Source organism: Dromiciops gliroides, chromosome 6 (genome assembly GCF_019393635.1).
Source record: "Dromiciops gliroides isolate mDroGli1 chromosome 6, mDroGli1.pri, whole genome shotgun sequence".
Lineage (NCBI taxonomy): Eukaryota > Metazoa > Chordata > Mammalia > Microbiotheria > Microbiotheriidae > Dromiciops > Dromiciops gliroides.
Genome location: NC_057866.1, coordinates 3,281,536 through 3,293,289, shown reverse-complemented (window position 1 = coordinate 3,293,289; position 11,754 = coordinate 3,281,536). Strand labels below are relative to the sequence as shown.

General features: G+C 57.6%; 2 protein-coding genes across 2 annotated transcripts in view; one reads left to right on the top strand and one right to left on the bottom strand.

The window, feature by feature from the left end:
* Window positions 1-692: 692 nt before the first annotated feature.
* PHLDA2 (pleckstrin homology like domain family A member 2) lies at window positions 693-2,646 on the top strand. The gene is made up of 2 exons (XM_043971872.1): window positions 693-1,336; window positions 2,235-2,646. The coding sequence occupies exon 1, from the start codon at window positions 870-872 to the stop codon at window positions 1,293-1,295; it is 426 nt and encodes a 141-aa protein (XP_043827807.1). The 5' UTR covers window positions 693-869; the 3' UTR covers window positions 1,296-1,336; window positions 2,235-2,646.
* A 3,640-nt stretch (window positions 2,647-6,286) lies between these two features.
* Window positions 6,287-11,754, bottom strand: part of SLC22A18 (solute carrier family 22 member 18) — a 74,471-nt gene continuing 69,003 nt past the window's right edge. Inside the window, exon 10 of the mRNA XM_043969648.1 lies at window positions 6,287-6,532. Coding sequence (XP_043825583.1) covers window positions 6,345-6,532 — 188 coding nt within the window. The 3' untranslated portion in view covers window positions 6,287-6,344. The remainder of the gene's footprint in view (window positions 6,533-11,754) is intronic.

The window sequence follows — 11,754 nt, the reverse complement described above, 5'->3', positions numbered from 1 at the left end:
GAGGGGGTGGAGGTGAATGAGGTTGGGTAGAGGAAGAAGGAAGGAGAAGAAAGAGAAAGAAAAAGAAAGGAAGGCAGGAAAGAAAAGAAGGCAGGCAGGCAGGAGGGAAGGCAGGAGGGAAGGAAGGAAGGAAGGAAGGAAGGAAGGAAGGAAGGAAGGAAGGAAGGAAGGAAGGAAGGAAGGAAGGAAGGAAGGAAGGAAGGAAGGAAGGAAGGAAGGAAGGAAGGAAGGAAGGAAGGAAGGAAAGAAAGAAGGAAAGAAGGAGGGAAGGAGGGAGGGAGGGAGGGAGGGAGGGGAGGAAGGAGGGAGGGAGGAGAAGAGTGGGAGAAAGGAAAGGAGGAGGGTGAAGAGGAATAGAGGGAAGGGGATGAGGCCGCCGAGAGGTAGAGAGTGAGGACAGTAGGTGCTGAGGGCGGGGGGCTGGAGACTGGTTCGCGGAGGAGGGAGGCCGAGAGGGTGGCAGATGGGGCTGGAGAGCGGCCGGGGGCAATCTGAGGCCCCGGAAAGACCAAGGGGCCGGCCTGGGGGCGGGGCGCCGGCCGGTGTCCGGGGCGCACATGGAAATCCCTGGTCGGCCTGGGCGGGCCGGGAGGCGAAGGGCGGAGCATGGGGGCGGGCTTTGGGATGGGAGGAGGCTCTCCTGAGATAAAGCCTCGGTTGGAGGCCCGAGGCCTCAGTGCCAGCGTCGTCCCAGCCGCGTCCGCACTGCGCTCGGGAGCCGCGCAGTCCGCTAGTCCGGCCGCTCCTTCTGCGGCTCCAGACCCGGGCTGGGCGCTGCGCCCTCTCTCTCCCTCTCTGTCTGTGCCGTCGCGGGCGCCTCTCAGTCCACGCTGGGGTCCGACGGGCCGGAGTCCGCTGGGTCGGGAACCATGAAGGTCCCGGGGGCCGTGCTCCGCGAAGGCGAGCTTGAGAAACGGAGCGACAGCCTCTTTCAGCTATGGAAGAAGAAACTCGTGGTGCTTAGCACCGACCGCCTGAGCCTGTTCCCCGACGGCCCGGCAGCGGCCCGCCGAGGCGCGCGCCCCAAGGAACTGCGCTTCCACTCCATCCTCAAGGTGGACTGTGTGGAGCGCACGGCTAAGCACGTCTACTTTACCATCGTCACCAGGGACCGCAAGGAGATCGACTTCCGCTGTCCGGACGAGAGCTGCTGGAACGCTTCTATCACCATGGCGCTCATCGACTTCCAGAACCAGCGCGCCATCGAGGATTTCAGGAGTCGGCAGGAGCTGGAGCGGGAGCGGGAGCGGGAGCAGGTGGGGCCTCCCGAGCGCCGGCTGGCCCGCGCGCCCTGAGCTGCCGACCCGTCGGCCCGACCTGACCGAAAGAGGCCCAGGTGAGACAGGCGGGGGAGCGCACGGACGGACACGGAGGCATCTCTGTTTTCCGCAGCCCCCCTTCCCAGCAGCGTCGCCCCCGCGAGTCCGGAGCCTGGTGTCCAAGCTGGGCCACGGGCTCTCCAACGGCTCGGACACGGGGCCGGTGAGCTAGGGAGGGAAAGCGGGTCCAGGGCAGCTGCTTTCCGAGTCTGGCCCGACTTCCCATCTCCTGACCCCTTGCTGCTCCGACTTTGGAGTCAGAGGATCAATGGGGGGGGGGGGGAGGCCAGGCCCACGCTTCCCTTAGGGAACCAGACCTAGTGGGACCATATGGTCTTCCACTCGGGGATTCGGGATCGCTCACAAGGTCAACCTCCCTCCTCCACTGGCAAGCCCTCGGGCCGGGATCCCCAAAGCTTTATCTCCGGCTTCCAGGCCTCCCCATCTACGTGGTTCGTGGGGAGAGCGAGGATTGTTCTAGAAAATGATGGGGGGCGGGTATTCCGAGGGCTGGAGGGGACCGCTGAAGACCGCACCCCTAGTGTCCTGGAGGATAGCTCGCCTGGGAGATCTCAGGGCACTTGGAGACGTTCTAGAAGGGCCTGCCCCCTCTCCTCCACCTCCCGTAGGGTTCGTGGGCCTCCCCGAGGAGGGAGCGGTCCGGCAGCCTCCCGGGGTTTCCCCAGTGGGAGCTGGTGCACGGGAGGTTAGAACCCGGCTCTGAGCTCTCCCTGGAGCTCTGGAGCGCCGACTGAGTCCTTCAGTTCCCAGGTGAACTGTAGGCTGGGAGGAGCAGTCGGGTTATCTCCCAGAGGTGCCCCGCCGATCCCTTCTAGCTTTGGACCGGAAGGAAGCTTTCTCCCCTTTCCCTCCCCAGCCTTAGCACTGACCCATTTCTTCGCTTGTCTTCCTTAGAGCCTTCTGGCTGGACTTTGATGGGGACCCCGTCTTGCACTGAAAGGAGCCCCAGGAGGGCCCGTGAAGGAAGAGGTGCAGAAGCTGAGAGCCAGATCTCCCTGCTGGCGGGGAGAGAGCGCCCCGCCCCAAGATGCACCCGGGGGGCTTTGGACTGTGCCTGTCTCCAAGCTTGAGGGGAAGTGGAAGCGAAGACTTTCCCCCAGGATGTGGGAGCCAAGGCTTCCAGGGGCCTGCCGGGCAGGCTGGCCTCCTATTTATGACTTGTGAAGACTGGCAGTCCGTGCCCCGTGGGGTGGACAGTGCTTAAGTTATTTGTAGTATCTATATTTGTATTTATTTCACTGACTAGTTGGCTTCAAACCTTCTGTCTTAATATTTTTTTTTCACAATGAGTCCTTTCCAAATAAATTACTTGAAATGTTCCTTTTTTATTATCATGCTGTGGTGTGGTGAGTTTCCTTTTGCATCCACGTTTGAGATTTCCAGGGTAGAGGCAGCAGTTCGGGGAACTCCAGGGGTGGGAACCCCAGGGGTGGGAACCCCAGGGGTGGGGAGCAAGGCTGAGGCTTGCCCCTCTGATTGACTTTCTAGGGGATTTGGGATGGGGCAGCCAGGATACCTTGGGAGAGCACCAGGACCCTTGGTGAATTCCAGGATCTGGTGTATCCACCACGTGATCTTCCGCCTCCTCTCCCCCCACCCCCCATTTCCGTCAGAAAGATTTGCCCCCAGGCTTCTGGCTCTGCTGGCAGTAAATGTCTCCTTTCAAGATTTCCTGTTCTTGGAACTGGAAGAGTCAGCACTGATGAAATCAGAGATCAAAGGCCCTTAGAACTGGAGGGCCCTTGGTCATTAGCTTCCTGCCCTTTAAAGGGCAGAAACCTGTGGCTCCCAAGGGGATGAGACTAACCCAAGGTCACACAGCTGAGTCAATGACTGATCTGGGAGGGGAAGGGTGGGACCACAGCCTGGGTCCCTTGCTTGGGCTCCTAGTTAGCTGGTGGGAGCCGAGCCCAGGGGCTGTGCCCAGGTGAGGAGGGGGAGGCAGAGCCTCTTGGGTCCTTACTGCCCTCCAAGGCATGGGTCATGTGTTTTGGGTATGGATGGAGTGGTAGTTCCAAGGTTCCAAGGTGTGAAAGGACGGTGAAGCAGTGGCAGGGGAAGGAGGGGCCCTACACCAATGACCGGAGCTCTAAGAATGGGGTGTGGGTTGGCACTGCCCTGGAAGGGATCTCCCAGCCCTGAGGGGCAGAGGAGAGGGGGGAAGGAGCTGGAAAGGGGCTGGTTCTCACACTGCCACTGGCCGTGGACCCTGGGGCTTCCCGGGGCTGCTGCAAAGCCAGAGCTCGGCAGCACAAGCCCAGGTGTCCACAGGCTTCCCCAGCCTTTCCTCAGTCATCGATTTTTTCCTTTGGTGGCTTTGATTTCTTCCCTTGGCCAGAAAAGCCCAGGGAAGAGGCCCGGTGATCACAAGGCTTGTCTGTCTCAGTTACCTGGCAGCCACATTTCTCACAAGCTCTTCATAGTGCCTCATGGCTGGAGCTTCTGACAAACCTTCCACACCCCTGCTCCCCAAAGCCTGAGCATGGAAGGGGACCCGCTTTCCTAGCATGGACGGGGCGCCTAAGGTCCCCATACCACTTCCCCCTCTCCCTCAGCCCAAGCTCCGTCTGTTTGGGAAGCGTCAGAGCCTGCTCTGCCCAGACACACCTCCTGGGGAGAACTCAGTCATTGCGCTTGGCTCCACATTCAGCCGTGCTCAAGCAGTATTGGGAGGGGGAGGCTGGAGCCGGGCCTTCCGAGGTCCAACGGCGCTGGTTGAATGAGCTCCAAGCTTCTGACTGGAGACCAGAGGGAGAGGCAAAGTCCTGCACAGACAAGCCCCTCTGCTCCTGGCTCGTTCATCCTGTCCTAGACCCCCGGACCCGGCCTTTCCCTGACAGAGGACACTGGAAGATGCCAGCCTGGCATCTCATCTGTACCCTCATTTTCCTCACCCCTTCGGTGCTCTCCAGAGGAACCTGCTGCATTGGGTCTTCAGGGACACACAGCAGGAGCTCGCGAATGAATGAGAACTCTCTTCCTGTCTCTTGCTTCGGGGCTCAGGCCTCTCCCTGGAGAGAATCATTCCAGGTTGTTTGTCCCGGTCTTTGGATTTCCCAGATCTAGCTCCGAATCTTGAATTCAGGAGGTGCTTAATCAATGCATGTTGATGGATGGCTGGATGGGTGAGTGACCTGACCAAAGGGGCTAATGGCAGAACTTCATCCCTTTGGGTTAAGGATTGCTAAGTTGCTGGTGCCCCTGGAGGGCTCCCCCAGGATACATGCTGTGGTTGGCCATTTCCACACTGGGCTGAATGAGCAGGCCTTGGGAAATGCTGTTGCCTGATGGAAGTGAGGAGGAGGTTTGGGGGTGGGGATGGGGGCAGGGCAGCATTCTGGAGCTGAAGGAAGGGGAGGAAGAGGAGCCCTGGGTGGGCACTCAGGGCCTCCTAGGCCTGGCCGCCTGAGAACAGATGCTATAGGTGCCCTCTAGTTGTTCAGTTTCCACACCCTGGGACGCACTTTGGAAGAACCATCCCTTCCCTGGGGAAACTTTTCACTCCTGGCCCCAGGCCCAATGAGGCCTTTTGTGTAGGAACCTGTGAACAGGCCTCTCCCCAGTGGGGCCCACACAACCAGGCTCAGAGCCAAAGAGGCCGAGGGAACCAGACCTCCACAATCCCCATTGTGGGCCCATGCTCCTAGACAGAGGCAGTATTGTCTCCAACCATTCCATTTCTCGGGCCTCCAAACTACAGGGGAAGAGCACTGCCTACAGTCAGAGGTTGTGGGTTCAAATCCTGGCTCTGACATTACTTGGGTGACCTTGGCCAAGTAACTTAGTCTCCGTTTCCCTGGTCTCAGTTTCCTCTGCAGTAAAACAAGAGTCGGATAGTGCCAGAGGTCTTTGGGATGGAGGTGTCTTAGGACTCATGTACATTTCAGCCATGTGCTTCTGTCCTGCCCGGGGCAGCTTGGTATCACACTGTCTACTCTGCCAGACTCGAGCCCTTATTTCTTCACATCCATAGGGAAGTGGGAATAGGTGGAGTTAGGAGAAATATCTTGGGGAAAGGAGCACAGTCAGGAGGCCCGAGTTCTAATCTGGCTCTGTCACTAAGTAGCTGTGTGACCTCCTTGCTTGAAGAAATGCCCTTTCTCAGCACAGTGCCTGGCATATAGTGGTGCTTAATAAATGCTCAGTAACTTGACCTCCCTCCTCTCTGGGACTCATTGTTCTCATCTATAAAACAGGGGATGGGGGGATTCTGTGGTTTCTTAAATGTGATTGGGGCACCTAACGCGGGGTCTCAGCTTATACCCAGAGCAGGCAGAAGGAGCCCAGAACACAGCTGTGGGCAGAACCTTCTCTGGGTAATCCTGTTCTCTTTCATGGACTCCACTCAGCCTCCTCCCTGGCCTCCTCCCTGCCATCTTCCTAATGTCCCGACTGACTGGCCTTGTCTCCTGCCTGAAGCCTTTGATGGCTACCTTGAACATGCCTAACAATGGCCCACTCCTGGCCCACGTTCTCTGCACTCTGGTCAGATTGCGCTCCTCTCATCTCCTGCCCTTTCCCACCTTCAGGCTTTGAAATGCATTCCATGCCAGCCCCCTCTATTGGTCCTCAGGGCTCAGCTCAGATGCTGCCTCCTTCTCCATGGTTCCCTGCATGTGTGTCTGCACACCAGGTCCCTCCTATGGACCAGATGCTTCTTGAGGACAAAAACAGCGGCATTTTTTACATTTGCTACCCTGTGCAGAGAGCACAGTAGGAGCTTAACCAATGTGCGGTGACTGAGGAGAAGCCCCAGAATTCTGCTGAGTGCTCTGCTCTGCCTCCTCCCGGAAGCCCCCTAATGACGACTGGCTCCCAGACCCCTCTGGTGAACAGGCCTCTCCAGGCCCCCCAGGGCTGAGCTGGGCAGGAAGGAAGTGCTCCTAGAAGCCTGCATCAGCTGACCCGAGAGCTTAAGAGCTCACTTGGAAGGGGAGGAGGAGGAGGAGGGTCCAAGGCATTTATTGTCGGTGGGGGGGCAGCAAGCTCATCTGGGGACAAAGGTCACTGCGCTTTTTCGGCTTGCTGGGGAATCTTCTTCTTGTACAGATACAGGAACAGGAGAAAGTTGACCCCGAACTGCAGGTGACCGAAGGCAGCGACTCCATACCTCTGATACAGGAGGCTGCCTATGGTGGGGCCGATGGTCCGCGTCAGCGGCTGGACAGATGCACAGATGCCTAACATGGCTCCTGGGGACCGAGGGAGAGAGAACATCGATCAGGAACAGCAGCCAGGGCGAGATGGAGATGCCTTGATCCTCCCCCTCCCACAGGGGACCACAGACTCCCCAGCTGGACAGAACCTTAGAGAACAGCTGAGCCAAACCCTTCACCTTACAGGGGAGGAAACTGAGGCACAGAGAAGAGGAAGAGTGACCTTTCCAAGGTCCCAGAGGGAGATACAAACAGGAACCCAGGACTCCCCCCAAGGACCTCCGTGGAGAGAGGCCACCCTCCCTGGAGACTGAGCAGGCAGGTGGGCTCAGGACTCAGCCATCTGCCCAGTGAGGAGAAGGGACATGGGAGAGCTTGGCTGCATCCTCCACTTCACCCTCATGTGCAAAGCTCTGTTCAAGACCCGTCTCCTCCATGAAGTCTGCCTGGATTGCCCCCATCATTTTGTACCATCCTCCTTTGCCCTTATTGGCTCGGTGCTCTTTCCTATCAGACTGAGAGCTCTCTGAGGGCCGCCCTGGGGCCCGGGCTGAGGAAGGGATAGCTGGAGGGCAGTATGGAAACCGGGCTTCTCTTTACTCAGTTGACACCTGCTGGGGCCCGTCAACTAACCGTAGCCTGCCTCAGTTTCCCCATCTGTAAAATGGAGATGATAATATCAGCAGCTTCCCAGGGTCGTTAGCAGAATTAACCAAGTTAACACACCTATGGTGAGTGTGAAATAAATACTTCTTTACTCACTGACTCCCAAATCCAAGGTGTCAGCACTAATGATGTCAGGCAGGAGAACTCAGACAAGTTAGGTGGCACAGACAGCCTCTGGACTTGACTCAGAGTCAGAGTCAGAAAGGGCCTCAGACAGATCTGGGTGACCCTGGGTCAGTCAATTCTCCTCCTCAGACTCAGTTTCCCCCTCCTTTCTAAGACAAGAATAGTCATTGAGCTCACAGGAGATGATGTGGCAAGGTGTTTGACAAGAGGGAGTGTGCTAGGAACAAAGCCGGCTCTCCTGAGGGGCCCAGCAGCCAGGATGCCAAGCCCACAGGAACTTCCTGCTGCCCCCAGCTCCTGGGCCCCAGGGAGACAGGACAGAGCAGGGAGGCAACATGATTCGGCCCTCTGAGGAACAATGATTGATTCTAGCACTTGCTGGGCCAAGAAAGCCACACGCTGTCCCCAGCAGACACTGGGCCCCCTTCCCCGCTTGGAGAGAAATTCTTGGCAGGGGGGGGGGCGGTGTATCTCAGCCCAGGGCTACCCCAGGAGCTCCTGGCCAGGCTAGAGTTAAGTGCTGGGACCTGGAGGCTGTATGATGCTCCTGGGCATCTTCCCTCCACCTTCCCGCTGCACTCCCCCCTGCCATGTCCCACCTGTCCACACCTCGGCCTCAGCTTTTCAGGTCTGTCCTCAGCTAGGATGGTCCTCAGACAACAGACATTATAAGTAAAGCTCCTGGGCCTCTCACCCTGAACTATTGTAGCACAGAGCCTCCTGCCCAGGCTCTCCCCACCCCCTCTGTCCTGGGCAGCACCCCCCAAAGGGGTCTGACCTGTCTCAGCAATCCCCAGCTCAGTGGTTTCCTGTTCCCTGAAAGACACAGCCAAGTTCCTCCTCCTCCCCCTCCTCCCCCTCCCCCCCTACTTCCCTCCTTCCCTTCCCCTCCTCCCCCCTCCCCTCCTCCCCCTCTTCCCCCTCCTCCTCCTTCTCCTCTTCCTCCTCATTGTCATAGCTGATATTTAGTGTGAATGTGGGCTTGCAAAGCAATGCAATCAGCCAACGGACATTTATTGTTTTTTTTGTTTTGTTTTGTTTTTGTTTTTGCGGGGCAATGGGGGTTAAGTGACTTGCCCAGGGTCACACAGCTAGTAAGTGTCAAGTGTCTGAGGCTGGATTTGAACTCAGATCCTCCTGAATCCAGGGCCGGTGCTTTATCCACTGTGCCACCTAGTCGCCCCCTGGACATTTATTGTTAAACGCCTATTGGATCGGGCGCTGTTTTTATCTCTTTTTTATAGTTGGGTAAACTGAGGCTCAGAGAGTGTGTGGGGTAGGACTCAAACTCAGGTCTTCCCAACTCTAAGTCTAGAGCTCTATTCACTACCACCGGCTGCTTCTCTTGTTAGTCAGACTAGAAGCTTGCTGAAGGCAGGGGTGCTGTCCTTTCTCCTGTGGGTATCCCCAGCCCCAAGCATAGCAGCATGTACACAGGAGTGGCCTAATTTCTGCAGTCGGTCGTCAGCCCCCTCCTGGAAGTCCATCCTGCTTGGAAGGACTGGGCAGAGGCTGCATTCCCTTGTCAAAGCCTTGGAGAGCCGAGGCCAGGGAGGCTGTGGGCTGGGCTGGGCCCACTGGGGGCAGCAGGATGCAGACTCTGTCTGGGATACAGAGGGGGGCTGCCTGCTGGCCGGGAATCAGCCCCAAGCAATGGCTCTGGGTCTGTTGCCCCATCTCTGAATCCCGCTTCCATGGACAGCCGTGGGCCGTGGCCCTCAGCTCTAGCTCAAGGATTAGGTGTGGGTCTGCTCTGGGCCTCCTGGGCACAGGGCCCTGGGGCACCCGTGGGGCCTGCAGCCCTTGCCCAGTAAGAAAACAGACTGTCTAACTGTGTGACCCTGGGCAAGTCACTTAACCCCCATTGCCCCGCAAAAATTAAACAAACAAACAAAAAAAGAAAACAGACTGTGTTTAGCCAGCACCTCCCACCGAGCCTTTCTTCCCCTCCCCCAAGGGCCAGCCAGACCAGGCCAGGCTTTAGGATGCTTTGGGATAGCAGCCAGTGGTCAAACATTAGCACCTGTTTGTGTCCTCTGAGGATCAGTGTTTTTTTGGGGGGTCTCCCTTCCTCCCCCAAAGATGGAAAGCCAGTGGAGGAAGGGAGAGACTTGGAATTATAGGAACTGGGTTCGAATTCTGGATCTTCCCTTTACTGTCTGTGTGACTTTGGGTCAGTGTCTTTCCTTCTCTGCACAATAAATTCCTTACCTGCAAAATGGGAGGGTAGGACTAGGTGAGCCCTGGGGTCTCTTGTAGCCCATATCAGGGTGTGATGACCATCTCATTTCAACAAGGGCTAGGAGCCAAGCCCTCCCTCTGGGGGTGGGGGCTGGGTAAGCAGGGGGAAGGGAATGGAGGCAGCCACAGACAACTTGGATGGATGAATGGCCCAGCGAGCTCAGGAGGCGCTAGCCTGTCCTCTCTACTGGACCTTTTCTTTCTTTCTTTTTTTTTTTGGAGGAAACAATACCTCTGGGGCACTTTATTTTATTTTTCTTGTTGTTGTTGTTGTTTTTCGAGGCAATGAAGGTTAAGTGACTTGCCCAGGGTCACATAGCTTGTCAAGTGTCTGAGGCCAGATTTGAACTCAGGTCCTCCTGAATCCAGGACCAGTGCACTATCCACTGTGCCCCCTAGCTGCCACTGGACCCATTCATTTCAATGAATGATTATGGAGGCTGCCTGTCCTCAGCTCTGGGGATACAAGATGAAAAAATGGCCCAGCTCCTGGGCTTATATTGGGGGGGGAGGACACAGAGTGTGCCCGCTGCAGAGAGTGATGGGCATGAGGAGGGGGCTAGTTTTATCTCTGCATTAGTGCCCCCTAGCAGAGGACCCTGTATACAGGAGGTGCTTAATACATGCTTATGGTATTAGCTAGCAGTGGAGATCAGAGAGTATTTGAGGAAGGAGAAATCAGGGCTGACTTCCCAGAAGAGACAACTGAAGGCAGCCTCAAAGGATGCGGAGGCTTTTGTCAGGCAGAGATGATGAGGAAGGAGGCCTTCCTCCTGGCCTGGGACCAGATTTCAGAGGCCCAATGCCTGCGGTCCAGTCCGGGGACCTGAGAGAGTGCCAGGTCACCCTGTGCCCCAGAGACCATGTGGAGAAAGGGGATGTGGGGGAAAGCGTTAGTCTGGGCTGAGCTGATTGTGGAACCTGGGGGCGGGCGGGCAGCAGGAAGGCTCCTTGGCTTAGAAGGAGACCAGAGCCCACCAGTGACTTTTACCTGGGCTCACTTCTTTCTCTCTGAGCCTGTTTTCTCCCACCTGTCAAATGAGGGGGCTCCCTTCTGGCTCAAACTGGCTGTGATTCTGAGGCACCTGGCTTCACTGACTTCTGGTCAAGGCAGGGGATCCCTCCATGCCCCCAATCCCACACACTGTCGGTATGGGGGTGGGGGGAGGGTTTGTGGGGCTGCTTGGGAGAGCTGGGGGAGAAGCCTGGCCCTGGGCAGGGCCCGCTTACTGTAGCCTAGGCCGTGGGCAGAAGCGGCGCCCTGCCCTGGCTTCCAGTGAGCCACCCAGGATCAGAAATGAGTGGCAGGTATTTTAATAGCCGCCTTTCTCCCGGGAAGACGCCCACGCTCTTGCAGACAGCTGCTGCTCCCCGAGAGCAATTAGTTGGAGCCATCTGCATGTCTGCGAGTTCCCAAGGCCCAGCTCTGGGAACTGATGAGCTAGTTCTTCTGCAAGAAAGGGCAGAGAGGCCAGCTTGGGAGCTCAGCCTGAACCTCCCGGGACCTCGGCTCCCCTGACTTCTCGCCACCTGCTTCCCCCAGGTGTTCACCCGGACAAGGGGGTCGCCCCTCTCCCCCAGTGCCCCAAAGCACCCATGGACAGTCCAGCCTGAGGCTCAAGCTCTGTTGAGGCCTCATCTCCCGATCGTCCGACCCAGCTAGCCTGGCCACCCTCTGCCCACCGGGCTCCTTCTCACCTCCACGCCATGGCTCAGACTGTTCTTCCCACCTCACATGCCCTCCCTTCTCAGAGGCCTGATGGGAAGCCTCCTCTGCCCTGCCCTGCCCACACTCATCTTCCTCCTGTCTCATTGCTCATTCCAGCCCTGGGGGGGATGATACCTCCCTGCCTCCTGGGGATAAGCCCTGTTTTCTCAGAGACTGAGCTGCCCAGAGGCTGCTGGGGCCAAGTCTGCTCCCCACAGTGGCTGAGCACTGAGCTTGGCACCCAGGGTAAAGTGAAGTGTCCTGTGTCTGGGCCTGAGGCAGCATCTGCAGACATGGCAGAGGGCTCACCCCTGGCCCTCCAACTGCTGCCCTGGCCCACCCCCACCTGTCTTCTCAGCCCCCAGATGAGATTGCCCTGAGCCTATCTCCCGTGCCCCATCTTAGAAAGCTCAAAGGCCAGCTAGGAGGAAAATCACCTTGTTTTTCATATGAGGTTGCTGAGGCTCTGGGACTGACCCAAGGTCACACAGCCTGCAAATGGAGAGGCTGGCCTCTG

Bases quoted from the DNA above. Each gene is read 5' to 3' on its own strand.
- PHLDA2 (XM_043971872.1), top strand. From the start codon at position 870: ATGAAGGTCCCGGGGGCCGTGCTCCGCGAAGGCGAGCTTGAGAAACGG.